This window comes from Neophocaena asiaeorientalis, unplaced genomic scaffold (assembly GCF_003031525.2).
Source record: "Neophocaena asiaeorientalis asiaeorientalis breed wild unplaced genomic scaffold, Neophocaena_asiaeorientalis_V1.1 scaffold43, whole genome shotgun sequence".
Lineage (NCBI taxonomy): Eukaryota > Metazoa > Chordata > Mammalia > Artiodactyla > Phocoenidae > Neophocaena > Neophocaena asiaeorientalis.
Window position 1 is genome coordinate 5,425,191 of NW_020173674.1, and position 13,113 is coordinate 5,438,303.

At 48.2% G+C, this 13,113-nt stretch overlaps 1 protein-coding gene and 1 long non-coding RNA gene across 3 annotated transcripts in view; one reads left to right on the forward strand and one right to left on the reverse strand.

Annotated features, from left to right (window-relative positions):
* LOC112402047 (uncharacterized) overlaps positions 1–13,113 on the reverse strand; it is a 47,033-nt gene that overhangs the window by 22,467 nt on the left and 11,453 nt on the right. The window lies entirely within an intron of this gene.
* Positions 73–1,978, forward strand: POLD4 (DNA polymerase delta 4, accessory subunit). The gene is made up of 4 exons (XM_024748570.1): positions 73–471; positions 709–798; positions 1,013–1,124; positions 1,480–1,978. Exons 1-4 carry the CDS (start codon positions 156–158, stop codon positions 1,502–1,504), a joined length of 543 nt encoding a protein of 180 aa, XP_024604338.1. The 5' UTR covers positions 73–155; the 3' UTR covers positions 1,505–1,978.

Here is a 13,113-nt window from a genome sequence, read left to right on the forward strand (position 1 = left end):
AGGACAGGTCCCCCACCCCAGCCTCACCCCTTCTCCCCCAGAACGCAGCTGCATCAGATGCCCCGCCCCCTCTGCCTGCACCACCTGTCATTGGCTGGGGATAAGCCCTACCCCACAGAGGCGGCCTCCCATTGGCTTAGGTTTTTGCTGTTTGCATGCCTGTGGGGGTGGGGGAGAGGCGTCATTCCCTGGAACCCTCGGACTTCCTTTCTGTTTGTCTGGGTCATCCGTCTGCCCATCGCTGGCCCCAGGCTTGCTCTCTGGCCCCAGCCCTCTCTCACCCTCTCTCTCTCTGCAGCTGTCTCTCTCGTGCCCGCTGGCCTGTCTCTCCTTCCCGGCAGTCGCCTCCTTCTCCGCCTGCCTGGGTGGCCGCCATGGGCCGGAAACGGCTCATCACTGACTCCTACCCTGTAGTGAAGAGGAGGGAGGGCTCCGCTGGGCACAGCAAGGGGGAGCTGGCACCAGAGCTAGGTCTCTGAGGTGTGGGAGGGCGGGAGGAGTGGATGTGAGGGACACGAGAGGACGTGGGCAATGGAAAGGGAAGTGAAGCATGTCCTCTGCTTCCTACACCAGACCTGGCAGTGGACAGCAGAGGCAAAGGGGCGGTGAGGGCTGGGGAACAGTGGGTCAGCTGTGAGGCAAGGGGCAGGGGACCAGCCCGGCAGGGCACAGGCTTGGGCAGGCCTGAGGAGCAGCATGTCATTGCAGGGGAAGAGCCCCAGCCCCTGAGCGTGGATGAAGCGGAGATGGAGCTGCTGAGGCAGTTTGACCTGGCCTGGCAGTATGGGCCCTGCACAGGTGAGAGCACCCTCAGGCCCCGAGAGCACATCCCGGAGCCAGTCCTGCCACCCACTCGGCACCCAAGCAGCCCCAGCCCCTGCCTGACCCTCTCAGCACTGTCTCTGGAGAACAGGGGTGTGGAGGTCCTGACACACCCCTCCACCCACACTCTCTAGCCTGGACGCTTCCCTGCCCCCCACGAGGCCCCACTGTCTTCTTTCCACCCCCGCAGGGATCACACGGCTGCAACGCTGGCATCGCGCAGAGCAGATGGGCTTAGAGCCTCCCCAAGAAGTGTGGCAGGTGCTGCAGACCCACCCCGGTGATCCGCGCTTCCAGTGCAGGTCAGAGGCCGGTGGGGGGCTCTCAGGGGAGCCAGGGACTTCTCCAGGCACCACCAGCCTGCTGGCCCTGGATGGGGGCCGTCCTGACTGGAGGAAGAAATAGGTGCAGCCTTGGGGGGGGGTCCTCGCTGAGCAGGCAAGAAGGTTCTACAAGGTGCTGGGCTCAGGAGGCAGAAGCTTGCCTTATCTCTGAGCTAATGGTGGAGGAAGGGTACACTAGGGCCCAAGGGACTATTTAATACTGAGAGGTTGGCCAAGGACCAGAGGCCGTGGCCAAGAGCTGGGGCTGGTGAGAGCCGATCAAGAGACTTAACTGACGCGGGTTTTTCCCTCCATCCCACACCCCCTTGCACAGCCTCTGGCATCTCTATCCCCTCTGAAGCACCACCTTAGACCTCCCGCCCACTACTTGAGAACCTCCAGACACAAGCTAGAACCAGTTGCTGCCCCTCGGCTCAGCTCTGCTGTGGAGAACATTTGGCAGGAAAGAGGTTCACAGTGAAGGAAAGAGGCTGAATGTGGAGGTCCGACCAGCAGGCTCCCAGTGCCCCCTCTGAGATCCAACACAGCCGAAGCCAAGCACCTCCTACGTGGAGAGTGGTTTCTGAGGACGAGGACCTGGCCATGACCCTTCTGAAGCCTGCCACGTGCCTGACCTGAACACTGTGGTCCTTGGGATGATGTGGCAAATTAGGCACAGCTTTGGGAAGAACCAGACTCCGGAAGAAGGCAGAAGACCGAAGAGGCAAAGATGCACTCCGCACCTCAGGCTGGGAATCTGAGGGCAGAACTGGCTGAGCTTACGGGGCGAGGGGTTCACTAGTGCTTATCAATAAAGAACTCTGAGCCTGGGAGCCTGACCTCCAGTCTCGTAATGTGGCCCTGCTTGGACGGGTAGCACCCAGAAGGTTGATAGGTGGGAGAGAACTAGCACCATGCTTTCCTGCAAGGTGCGTGTGCCTCTTCCACTGCCTAACCCTAGACCTGAGAGGAAGGAAAGAGAGACACCTTAAAAAAAAAAACCAACAGTCAGTCCTCACAAGCGCTGAGCAACCTCTGGCGCCCCCTGGTGGCGCACACTATTCTAGCCACCTTCCCTTACCAGCCAGGAAAACCCCACTGGAGCCACCACCTAGCCTGCCCAGGGCTGCCCACCTCACAAAAATGGGTTCTTTGTCAGAGCAGGATCCATGGGGCCCATGACTCATAAGGTCCAGACAGACATACACATACCCAGCAAGCACCTGTACTTTCCCACATGGGGGCCACCTGGATCCAAAGCAGGGTTGGGGGAGCGTTTCAACCTGCAGGACCTGCTCAAAGATGGCCATCATCTGAGGAGCTTTGTTAGGGAACTGGAAGGTCCTGGGGATGGAGGAGAACTGGCCGTATTCAGAAACAGCGCTTAGGGGACCCTGGGACATACGACGTGGAGAACGGAATCAGTACTCCTTTTAATGGTGTTACTTCATTTGATGTATCAGCCCTCCATCCTGGGGCAGATAGAAACAGAACTATTAACTCCTTGGGAACAGGCCTAGAGGGCAATCAAGTGGCCTTTTCAGTCCCCATTTTATTGAGCACTGACCATGCCTCAAGTACTTTAAATGTATTATCCCTAAATTTCCTAAAAGTCCTTCCTGGTAGATTTTACCGAGAGGGAAACTGAAGCCTAGACGGTTGTCCAAAGTTGCCCAGAAGTGCCAGCAGCAGGTATGTGGTGGCGCAGAGACTGGGGCCGTGTGCACTGGGCTCTCCCCGTCTCTGCCGTGGCCCCTGCCCGGCTGCTGAGCACCTGCTGTGTGCTGGGCTCTAGAGCTCCTCTGGGCTGTTAGTGGTGAGGAGATGGACAACAACAAACACGTAAATATGATGTCAGGCGGTGGCCAGTGCTGGGCAGAATTAGGGTGAGAGGTCAGAGAATGCCAAGGGTGCTGAAGAGGTTGGTCAGGGGAGGCTCTCTGACAGGGTGGCATCGGGCAGGCCGAAGGGACCACAAGCACACCCTCCCCAAGGCAGGTGTGTTTCCAGACTGGTCCAGGGGCAGCACGGAGGCCAGGGGCCGGGCAGAGGGAGCGAGGAAGTGGGGGGGCAAATGAGGCCAGAGAGGTAGCAGGCTGGTCCCACAGGGCCTTGCGGACCAGGACGAGGAACCTGGATTTTATCCTGAGTGAGAGAGGAAGACACTGGTGGGGTGGGTCTTAAGCCAATAAATGACAATCAATCTTACGTCTTGAAAGCATTACTCTGGCTGTTGGTAGAAAACAGACTGTGGGTTTGGGGGAAGAAGAGGCAATGAAACCACTCAGGAGGCTGCTGGAGTTGGCCTCATGAGAGGTGATGGTGATTTAGCCCCGCGCGGGAGACAGAGGTGGTAAGAAGCGGCCAGTTTTTCTTTTCTTTCTGTATTTTGAAGGGAGAACTAACTGACAGGACTTGCTGATCAGTTGGCTGTGTGGTTTAAGAGAGAGAGGAGCCAAGGATAACTCCAGAGGTTTTGGCTTGAGCAACTGGAAGAGCAGAGTTCCCATTACTAAGATGGGAAAGATTGCGGGAAGGGGAGGGTGGGGCAGGGAATTAAGAGTTCAGATTTGAGGTCTGTGACACATCCAAGCTGGGGAGTAGGCAGTGGACATGCAAGTCTGGAATTCTAGGGAGAGCTCTGGGTTTGAGGTATAAATTGGAGCATCTTTTAGGTGGCATTTAAAGCCGTGTGTGTGGGGATGAGATTACCTGGGTGAGTATATTTAGAGGCGAGAAGTGGTCCAAGCACAGCGCTGAGGCTTCTATGCTTAGAGGCAAGGGAGGCCTGAGCAAGGAGACCGAGGAGGGGCCAGACTGGAGAGAAGTCAGGAGAGGGTAGGGCCTGGGAAGCCTGGGCAGAGGGTCAAAGTCTCAGATGCTTCTGAGAAGAAGAGCACACTGGACTCGGCAACGTGGCGGTCACAGGAGACAAGCAGCTCCCACGGGGTGATGAGGATGGGACCGGGCCTGGAGTGGGCTCAGGGGGAAGGGCAGGGGAAGTGGAAACGGGGTGCGTGCTGATCCTTTCAGAGACCTTTTACTGTAAAGGGAGCAGAGAAACGAGTGGCCACTAGAGAGGGTGTGGGATCAAGGAACCGTTCTGATTTGTTGTTCTGTCTCGTCTTTTGCTTTAGCTAGAGTGACAGTACAGCATAATGACCCGGTGAGGAGAGTGACCCGACAGGGAGTCTTTGTGAAGTTGAAAAGGGCCAGGACTAGGACACAGGGAAGAGTGTGGACTTAGATTGGCGCATCCGCTGTGACAGGAAGGGAGGCAGAGGATATGTGAGTAGATGCAGGTAGGAGGACACGGTTGGGGGTGGGAACATTCAAGAATCAGATGCTTGCTGACAGCCTGGTACGCTGAGAGGGATCTGATGTTTAGTGAGCGCCAACCCACGCCATCTGCTGCACTTCACGCTGTCTAGTTGACTGCTCAGAACAATCTCATCAGGTGAGTATTATCCACTCGAGGCTGAGAGGGAAAGTGCCCTGCTTCATCCGTGAGCACCAGGGCTCAATTCTCACCCGGGTCTGTCTTCCCACTGTTACCCCACACCTGCATTCCCACCCGCACCTGCACTCCAGGTGTTTAGGGTGGCATCGAAGAGATAAGACCCACCCATGTGGAAAGCTGAAAATCAATGTACTACAGGGGCTTCCCTGGTAGCGCGGTGGTTGAGAGTTCGCCTGCCGATGCAGGGGACACGGGTTCGTGCCCCGGTCCGGGAAGATCCCACATGCCGCGGAGCGGCTGGGCCCGTGAGCCATGGCCGCTGAGCCTGCCCGTCCAGAGCCTGTGCTCTGCAACGGGAGAGGCCGCAGCGGTGAGAGGCCCGCGTACCGAAAAAAAGAAAAAAAGTACTACAAGTGCTACCTTGGGGCAAATAGGAAGGTATAGACATGGAGTTCTCAGGAAGGAGAGAGTGTTAAAGGGACCCTCACCGCAAGAGCCCTGAGCACAGGACTGCCACGTCGGCATGGCCCCCGCCTTACCTCATCACGCCTGGCCCCTCAGCCCACCAGGCCCCTGCTTCTCAGACCTTTCCACTGCAGAATGAATGCACACTCGCCACCAGGGCCACTCTGAACATTCTCAGTAGTTGTGTGTTTTCTCTCTGGCCAATTTTGCATTCTGCCCCATGATGTGTGTGGGGTAGTGGCTGTAACGTAAAAATGGCTGAACTTACTTACCAAGTAAAATGAACCCCAGGAAGATGCGGTCCTGTGTGGCCTATGGCTGGTTTCATATATCGCGACACGCCCACTACCACCCAGCCGAGGCTGAGCTGCACTGCAGAGAGCACCAAACAAGCGTGTGTTGGGAGGAAATGGGAGGTCAGCGGCCCTTGAAGGGTGAGTAAGAGTCAGCAGACAGAGAAAAACATTCTAGACTGAGGGACTGGGCTGAGCAAAGGCGGTGGGGAGAGGTGGGTGTGTGTGCCCAGGGGAGATGTGTGCAGACTGCAGCACTTGCTCTACAAAAATCGGCGCAACCCAAAGCTAGCGTTTCGGTGCTTGCTATGCATCCAGCACCGTCCTAAGTGCCTTTTATCCTCACAGCAATCCTAGAAATTATTATAAACGTTTTATAAAGCAATTTAGAGAGGAAATTCAGGCACAGAAAGGTTAAGTACTTGCCCAGGATCACACAGCATGTGACTGAGGAGAATAAATAGGATTTGATCCCAGAGTCCCGCTCCAGAGCCTGCACTCATATCACGTGGCATAACACTAGTGAGGTGGCCGGAACAAACACAGGGTCTTGAGCCTGAGACAAGGGAGCTTGGACTCGTTGGTGGTGATGAGAGTGCCTGAAGGTTTTTGAGCAGGAGAGGGACAGGATAAAAATAATCATTCTGGAGAATCTGTCTGACCAGACTAGACGGGGAAGAAACTTCAGGCAGGAGGGCCAAGTAGGAAGCTATAAAATATTCAAAACATGGGTGCTGAGACCTAGATTAGCAGACAATGCAAAGGACAAAGAGCTAGCTACACGAGAGGTTGCAAAGGAAGCTGGCAAGACCTGCGTTTGGGAAGGAAGGATACGGGGAGGAGCCGGCCACTATGACTCAGGTTTTGAGCTCGGGTGGGTGAGAGAATGCTGGTGCCATGGGCAGAACAAAATGGAAACTGGGAGGGGAAGACAGGCTTGATTTCATGCATGTTTAGTTTGAGATGACGACAGGACATCCAAATGGAAACATCTAGTAGGCAATGGAAACCCAGAGGTCAAGTCCAGCAGCAAGGTCAGAGAAGGGTGTGGAATCCAGGGGACAGAGGGGAATCACCTGCCAGGAGCTGACATTTGAGCCCATGACCATGGACAAGTTCTCTGAGAGAGGAAAGGGAGACAGGGAGAGGGTGCAAAGATAGGACCAAAGATGGCACTTGGGAAAATTCTCTCTAGAAGAAGGTGGAAGAAGGCCAGCAAAGAAGAGGGGAGAGTGTCAGAGTGGCAGGAGAGTCGACGTAGTGTTCGGGAGGCTCCCGAGAGCTTCACAAGTGGTAGTGGCTGGTGTGATGGTGCCGAGACGTCAAGGAAGATCTCATTAGGAGGAGGTGGAAAGGTACAGGATGGCTCACCCTAATTCGGTCCCCACATTTCCTGCTTCCCTCTGTCCTTGTTCTGTAATTCTCGCTGGCATCTCAGCTGTCATAGTATCTACCATGCCACACCCATCACAGAGGGGCACACTGATTCATTCTTTATTGACTCAGGTGTAGCAGCACTTATCCACCCTCAAACTCTGACAAACTCACTAATAGCGTGAGGGCTTAAGGAGCTAATTTACCAAGAAACTCGAGTAAGCAGGGAAAGGAAGACATTTCTGAATTAGTCTAGAAGTAGATGGAAACCACAGCAGTGCCATCTTGAGCGAATTTGGGTTAACACCACCTCCAGGGCTTAGGGGATCCTCAACGTGATTGCTAGTTTTCTCGGCAGGTAGGTCTCCAGTCCATCCACCTGAGTCCTAATCTAGACAACAACTTTGTGCCAGTCAGCACAGGCAAATCAGAGCCCTGGTCCCTAAGCTTCAAGAGCTTTACTGCAGTGCACGAGAGAAACACAGAGCCCCGGTCCCTAAGCTTCAAGAGCTTTACTGCAGTGCGAGAGAGACACAGAGCCCTGGTCCCTAAGCTTCAAGAGCTTACTGCAGTGCGCGAGAGAGACACAGAGCCCTGGTCCCTAAGCTTCAAGAGCTTACTGCAGTGCGAGAGAGAGACAGAAAAGACATATAAGAGAATTTTAAACACTGCCACAAGACGGGTGTAAAATGGACTCTGGGAACTCAGACTTCCTGAAAACGGCCCTTTAGCTCAGCATTTAAGGATGAGCAGCGGCTTCCACAAGGTGGACAAGGTCCTTGGTAATTCTTGATTCCTACTTCAGTCCTTTGTCTCTTGAAGGAAGAGGCATTTCCTAGAGACCTCCTATGGGGTGGAAGCCTCCCTCACTTCACCAAGAGGTTCCAATGGCTCCTGTCCTGCGAGTCCCACCTGGATTGCATGCTGTTCTCTCCTTGCAGCTCTCCTCCTCTGCATCCTGTGGTAACCTGGTTATATTTTATTATAGCATGTCACATTGCTGCAACAATACATTTCATTGTCTCCACTGCTGGAGAGTATTTTATCCTTGTCACCAGTGTAACTAGCATAGGGACTGCTACATAGTAAGCACTCAAAGCTGAAAGAACCTTCCCACTTCACTCACACCTACTGTTTGATTGGTTGGTCCTGTCCAGCCTGTGAGAACCATTTATGTACCAGTTATGAAGGTCAGGCCTAAACTCCAGTGAAATCTGATCTCCATCTAAGTCACTTCTGGGGGTTGTGTGGCCTTGACGGCAGGAGCCATCTTTTCCTAGGGCCTTCTTGTCAAGGAAGGCATCAAGGCTGTCTGTCAACTTCAGAAGCAGGATCCTGTTCCATTCCTCAGTTGAAGCCTGTGCCGCCACTGGGCCAGCCTGCTGAGCGTTTATCTGAGGTCCTCTCACATGGGAGTGGAGACAGTCATCCTATCCAGAGTGTGGAGGAGAATCCAGCCAACTTTTCTACATGCTCTCAAGAGCATGGCTGCCCAGGATCCTACATTACCTCCCACAATACCGGCGTGTAAACTGGTACAATCCCAAAGACACCAATTTGGCATTATTTATCAAAATTACAAATGCACATACCCCTTTCAGTTCCTATGTAGAAATGTATCCTACAGATACTCTTGTATGTATAAAATAACATAGCACTGTTTGTAATAGCAAAGACTACAAATAGCCTAAATGTCTCTCAGTAAGGCAACCAGAGTGTAAGTTGTAGTAAATGATGGCTGCTGTGCTGTGAAGACGTTTGAGGAAGCTCTTTATGTATTGGTGCCGAATGGGATGACCTGTGAAATACAGTTCAGTGTAAAAAGGATTTACACAACACTGTGCACACTCTGCTATAACTTAGGTGCAAAGGTGCGCACTCACTTGTTTCATGCACACGGCATCTCCGAAGAGACACCCAAGAACTTGATACCACCAGCTGCCTTTGAGAGGAAGGTAACTTGGTGGCCTGGAAATAGGAATGAGGGGAACTTTTTCATTGAATAAGACTTTTGAACTTTGAACTATGTAACTATATTACCTATTTAATCAATCAATAAGAAAAAAACTCTCATCCATGTCGATGCACTTATTTAACAAGTATTAAAAATAACAGAAACAACACCACTAGGGTATTGGATCATTGGATCATGCATTGCGATGGCTTTGTGCATATCCCTGCACTCCTGATGCTGCACTCTTTTTACTATATTCCTCTGGGAGAAAAGGGTCTTCTACCTGTCTGTGTGGTGGAGTCCTGGCAGTGGGAAGGTCCAGGACTCACTCCCTCTAGAAGGCCCATCTCCTCTTTTACTAGACCTCTGCCAGGCACCTGGCACTGCCCTACACTGGGACAAGAGTCAACTTGTCACAGGGACAGGTTTCACAAGAGTGCAAACATGATGAGTCCAGTATAAGTCCAACCAGTTCATTCATTTATTCATCTAACAAATGCAGATGGGGCATCTGTTACTGTGAGTAGTATGTGGAATATATGGCTTGGGTCCCAAACCTTAAAGAGTTTCCAGTCTACCCTTAAATACATGAAAAGTTGCACAACTTCACTCCAAATAAGACTGGCAAATGCTAAAACATTTGGACAGTATACTCTGTTGGCAAGGCTTGGGGGAAACGTGCGGGAGTACAGAATGGCACAGCCTCTGTGGAGGGGAATTGGTGGCACTGATAAGATGACAGCATTTACTTTTGACCCAGCAATCCCACTGCTAGGAATTTACCCTGAAAATTCACTTCCACCATAAAACAACATATGCATAAGTGTATTCACTGTGGCATTATTTGTAAAAGCAGAATATTGGAAACACCCTAAATTCTTGTCCACGGATTAAATAAACCCGCCCAAGGGAATACTGTGTAGCCATTTTTAAAAATGAGGAAGATTTCCATTAGCTGATATGGAGTGATTACCAGGACAAATTGTTAAGTATGTAGTATACTACCTTTGTGTAAGAAAGAAGGGGAAATGAGATATATATTCGAAAAAGGGAACACTGGGAAGAGTAAACTAGAAACGAATAAAATGGTTACTGTTGGGGGTAGGTAAGAACGGAGTGGATGAGACAGGATAGGAAGGATATTTCTCTAAGTATATTTTCTTATATAGTTTCAGCTCTTGAACCACATAAACATTTTACATATTCAAAAATATATCGAGAGATTTTCAAAAATCCTAAAATTGAATATAAACGGTAACAAATCAACCCAACTGTATGTCAAATAAATAATATAACCTCACAGAAAAAGCATATAAGGATTCAAGTAAATTTTGAACACAGTTCATGGACTTCGTAAGAACAAAAGAACCACACACACACAAAAACTTGAACTTTACTTAGTAGGTTTGTTGTTGATAATGGTATTGGTGTACTAATTCTAAAACTGTTTTGCTGTTTTTGTATTAAAAATAGAAAATAATGAATAAACATATAAATGTTGGGAACCAGAGATTGCACTGTGAAAAAAGGGAGATAAAATATGGAATGGGGGGGAATTCCCTGGCAGTCCAGTGGTTAGGACCCCACGCTTCCACTGCAGGGGACACGGGTTCGATCCCTGGTCGGGGAACTAAGATCCCAAAAGCCACGAGGAGGGGCCAAAAAAAAAGGAATGGGGGAAGGTGAGGAAGAGTCCTGAAGTGCTGGACTTGAATTAGAGGTATCAGTATGCTGATTTCTTTTTAAATTAACTTTTTGAAGTATCATTTATCTACAATAAAACTACAGACCTTATTTTATTTATTTATTCTGGCCATGCCACCAAAATAATAGTTATACACCAGTGTAACTACCAGCCCAATTAAGATCTAGAACATTTCCATCAGCCCAGAAAGTTCCCTCACTCTCCTTTGCATCCAATCTCTCCCTCCTCTCCCATCCTAGGCAATTTGATTCCTATAATCAAAGATTTGTTTTGCCTGTTCTAGAACTCATATAAATGCCACCATTCGGCACATCTGACTTATTTCACTCAGTATAGTGTCTATGAGATCCATTCATGTTGTATATCAGCACTTCACTCATCTTTGTTGCTGAGTAATATTCCATTGTATGAATATACTAAAATGTAGTTATCCATTTATCAATGGATGAACATTTGGGTTATTTCTAGTTTTGGACTCTAATGAATCAAGCTGTTATGAATATTTAGGTACAAGTCTTTGTGTAGGCATTTAGTTTCATTTCTCTTGTGTAGATGCCAGAGAGTTGAGTTGCTGGAAGGTGTAACATAATATACATTCAATTTTACAAGAAACTGCTAATCTGTTTTCCAAAGTGGTTCTACTTTTTCTTTTTTTTGATTATTTAAAGATCTTTTTATGGAGGATTGACAACTATGCTATCATCAAAGTGGTTCTACCCTTTTACATTCCCATCAGCAATGCATGCAAGTTTTTGTTGCCCCATATCCTACCAGCACTTGTTATTGTTAGTCTTTTGAATTCTAACCATTTAATGAATGTAAAGTGGTACGTCATTGTGGGGTTTTTTTCCACATCTTTATTGGAGTATAAATGCTTTACAATATTGTGTTAGTTTCTGCTGTACAACAAAGTGAATCAGCTATATGTATACATATATCCCTATATCCCCTCTCTCTTGAGCCTCCCTCCCACCCTCCCAATCCCATCCCTCTAGGTCATCACAAAGCACTGAGCTGATCTCCCTGGTGCTATGCAGCAGCTTCCCACTAGCCATCCATTGTGGTTTTAATTTGCAATCTCCTAATGTTGAGCATCTTTCATGGATTTATTTGCCATTTGTATATTTCCTTTGGTGAAGTGTCTTTTCAAATATTTTGTCCATTTTAACATCAGGTTATTTGGCTTCTTATTATTGAGTGGTAAAAGTTGTTTATATATTCTGGATACATGACTTTTGTTAAATATATGTATTGTGAATATTTTCTCCCAGTTTGTAGCTTGCTTTTTCATTTTCTTAATAGTGTCTTTTGAAGAACCAAAGTTTTTAATCTGATGAAATTTGATTTATCAATTTTTTCTTTTAGGGTTGGTGCTTTTTATATCCTAAGAAATATTTACTTACCCCAAAGTAATAAATATCTTCTCCTATGCTTTTTTCTAGATGTTTTATTGTTTTAGTTTTTACTTTAGGTCTAAGATCTATTTTGAATTAATTTTCACCCTTTTGCCCCTGATAATTGGTAATTTGTATCTTCCTTCTTTTTTTCCTTAATCAGTCTTACTAGGGGTTTATCAATTTATTAACATTTTCAAAGAACCAACTTTTGGCTTTGCTAACTTTCTCTGTTCTTTGTATATTTTCTATACAAAAGCATTAGTGAAGAGAATTAATTTCTGCTCTTCACTGTCTCTTCCTTCCTTTGGGTTTAACTTGGTCTTTTACTAATTTATTTTATTTTTGAGATAGTATTCACATAACATAAAATCCACCGCTTAAAATTGTACAATTCAATGGTTTTTAGTATATTCACTATGTTGTGCAATCACTGCCACCATCTAATTCCAGAACTTTCCCATTACTCTATTATCAGTCAGTCCCAGTTCTCCCAGCCAACCACTAGTCTACTTTCTGTCTCCATGGATTTGCCTATTCTGAATATTTCATGTAAATGGAATCACACAATATGTGGACTTTTGTGTCTGGCTTCTTTCATTTAGCATAAGGTTTTCAAGAATCATACATGCTGTAATTACTTCATTCCTTTTTATGGCTGAATAGTATTCCATTGTGTGGATATATCATATCTTGTTTATCCATTCATTAGTTGGTGGACATTTGAGTTGTTTCTACTTTTCGGCTATATGACTAATGTTGCTATGAACATCCATGTACAACTTTTTATATGAACATATGATGGGGTATATATTTAGGAGTAGGATTGATGGATCATATGGTAATTCTGTTTAACTTTTTGAGACACCACCAAACTTTTTCTGGTGCTTTCTAAAAAAAATTTATCTATTTTGGCTGCGTTGGGTCTTCGTTGCTGCACACGGGCTTTCTCTAGTTGCGGCGAGCAGGGGCTACTCTTCATTGCAGTGCGCTGGCTTCTCATTGCAGTGGCTGCTCTTGCTGTGGAGCACGGGCTCTAGGCGAGCAGACTTCAGTAGTTGTGGCTGGCAGGCTGTAGAGCGCAGGCTCAGTAGTTGTGGCGCATGGGCTTAGCTGCTCTGCAGCATGTGGGAACTTCCCGGACCAGGGCTCGAACCCATGTCCCCTGCTTTAGTTTAGTAGGTGGATTCTTAACCACTGTACCACCAGGGAAGTCCCTTTTTCTGGCTTCTTAAGGTAGAAATGTAGAATATTGATTTTAAACCTTTGTCTTTTTTTTCTGATATAGGCATTTAAAGTTATATTTTCCTCTAAGTACTTTTT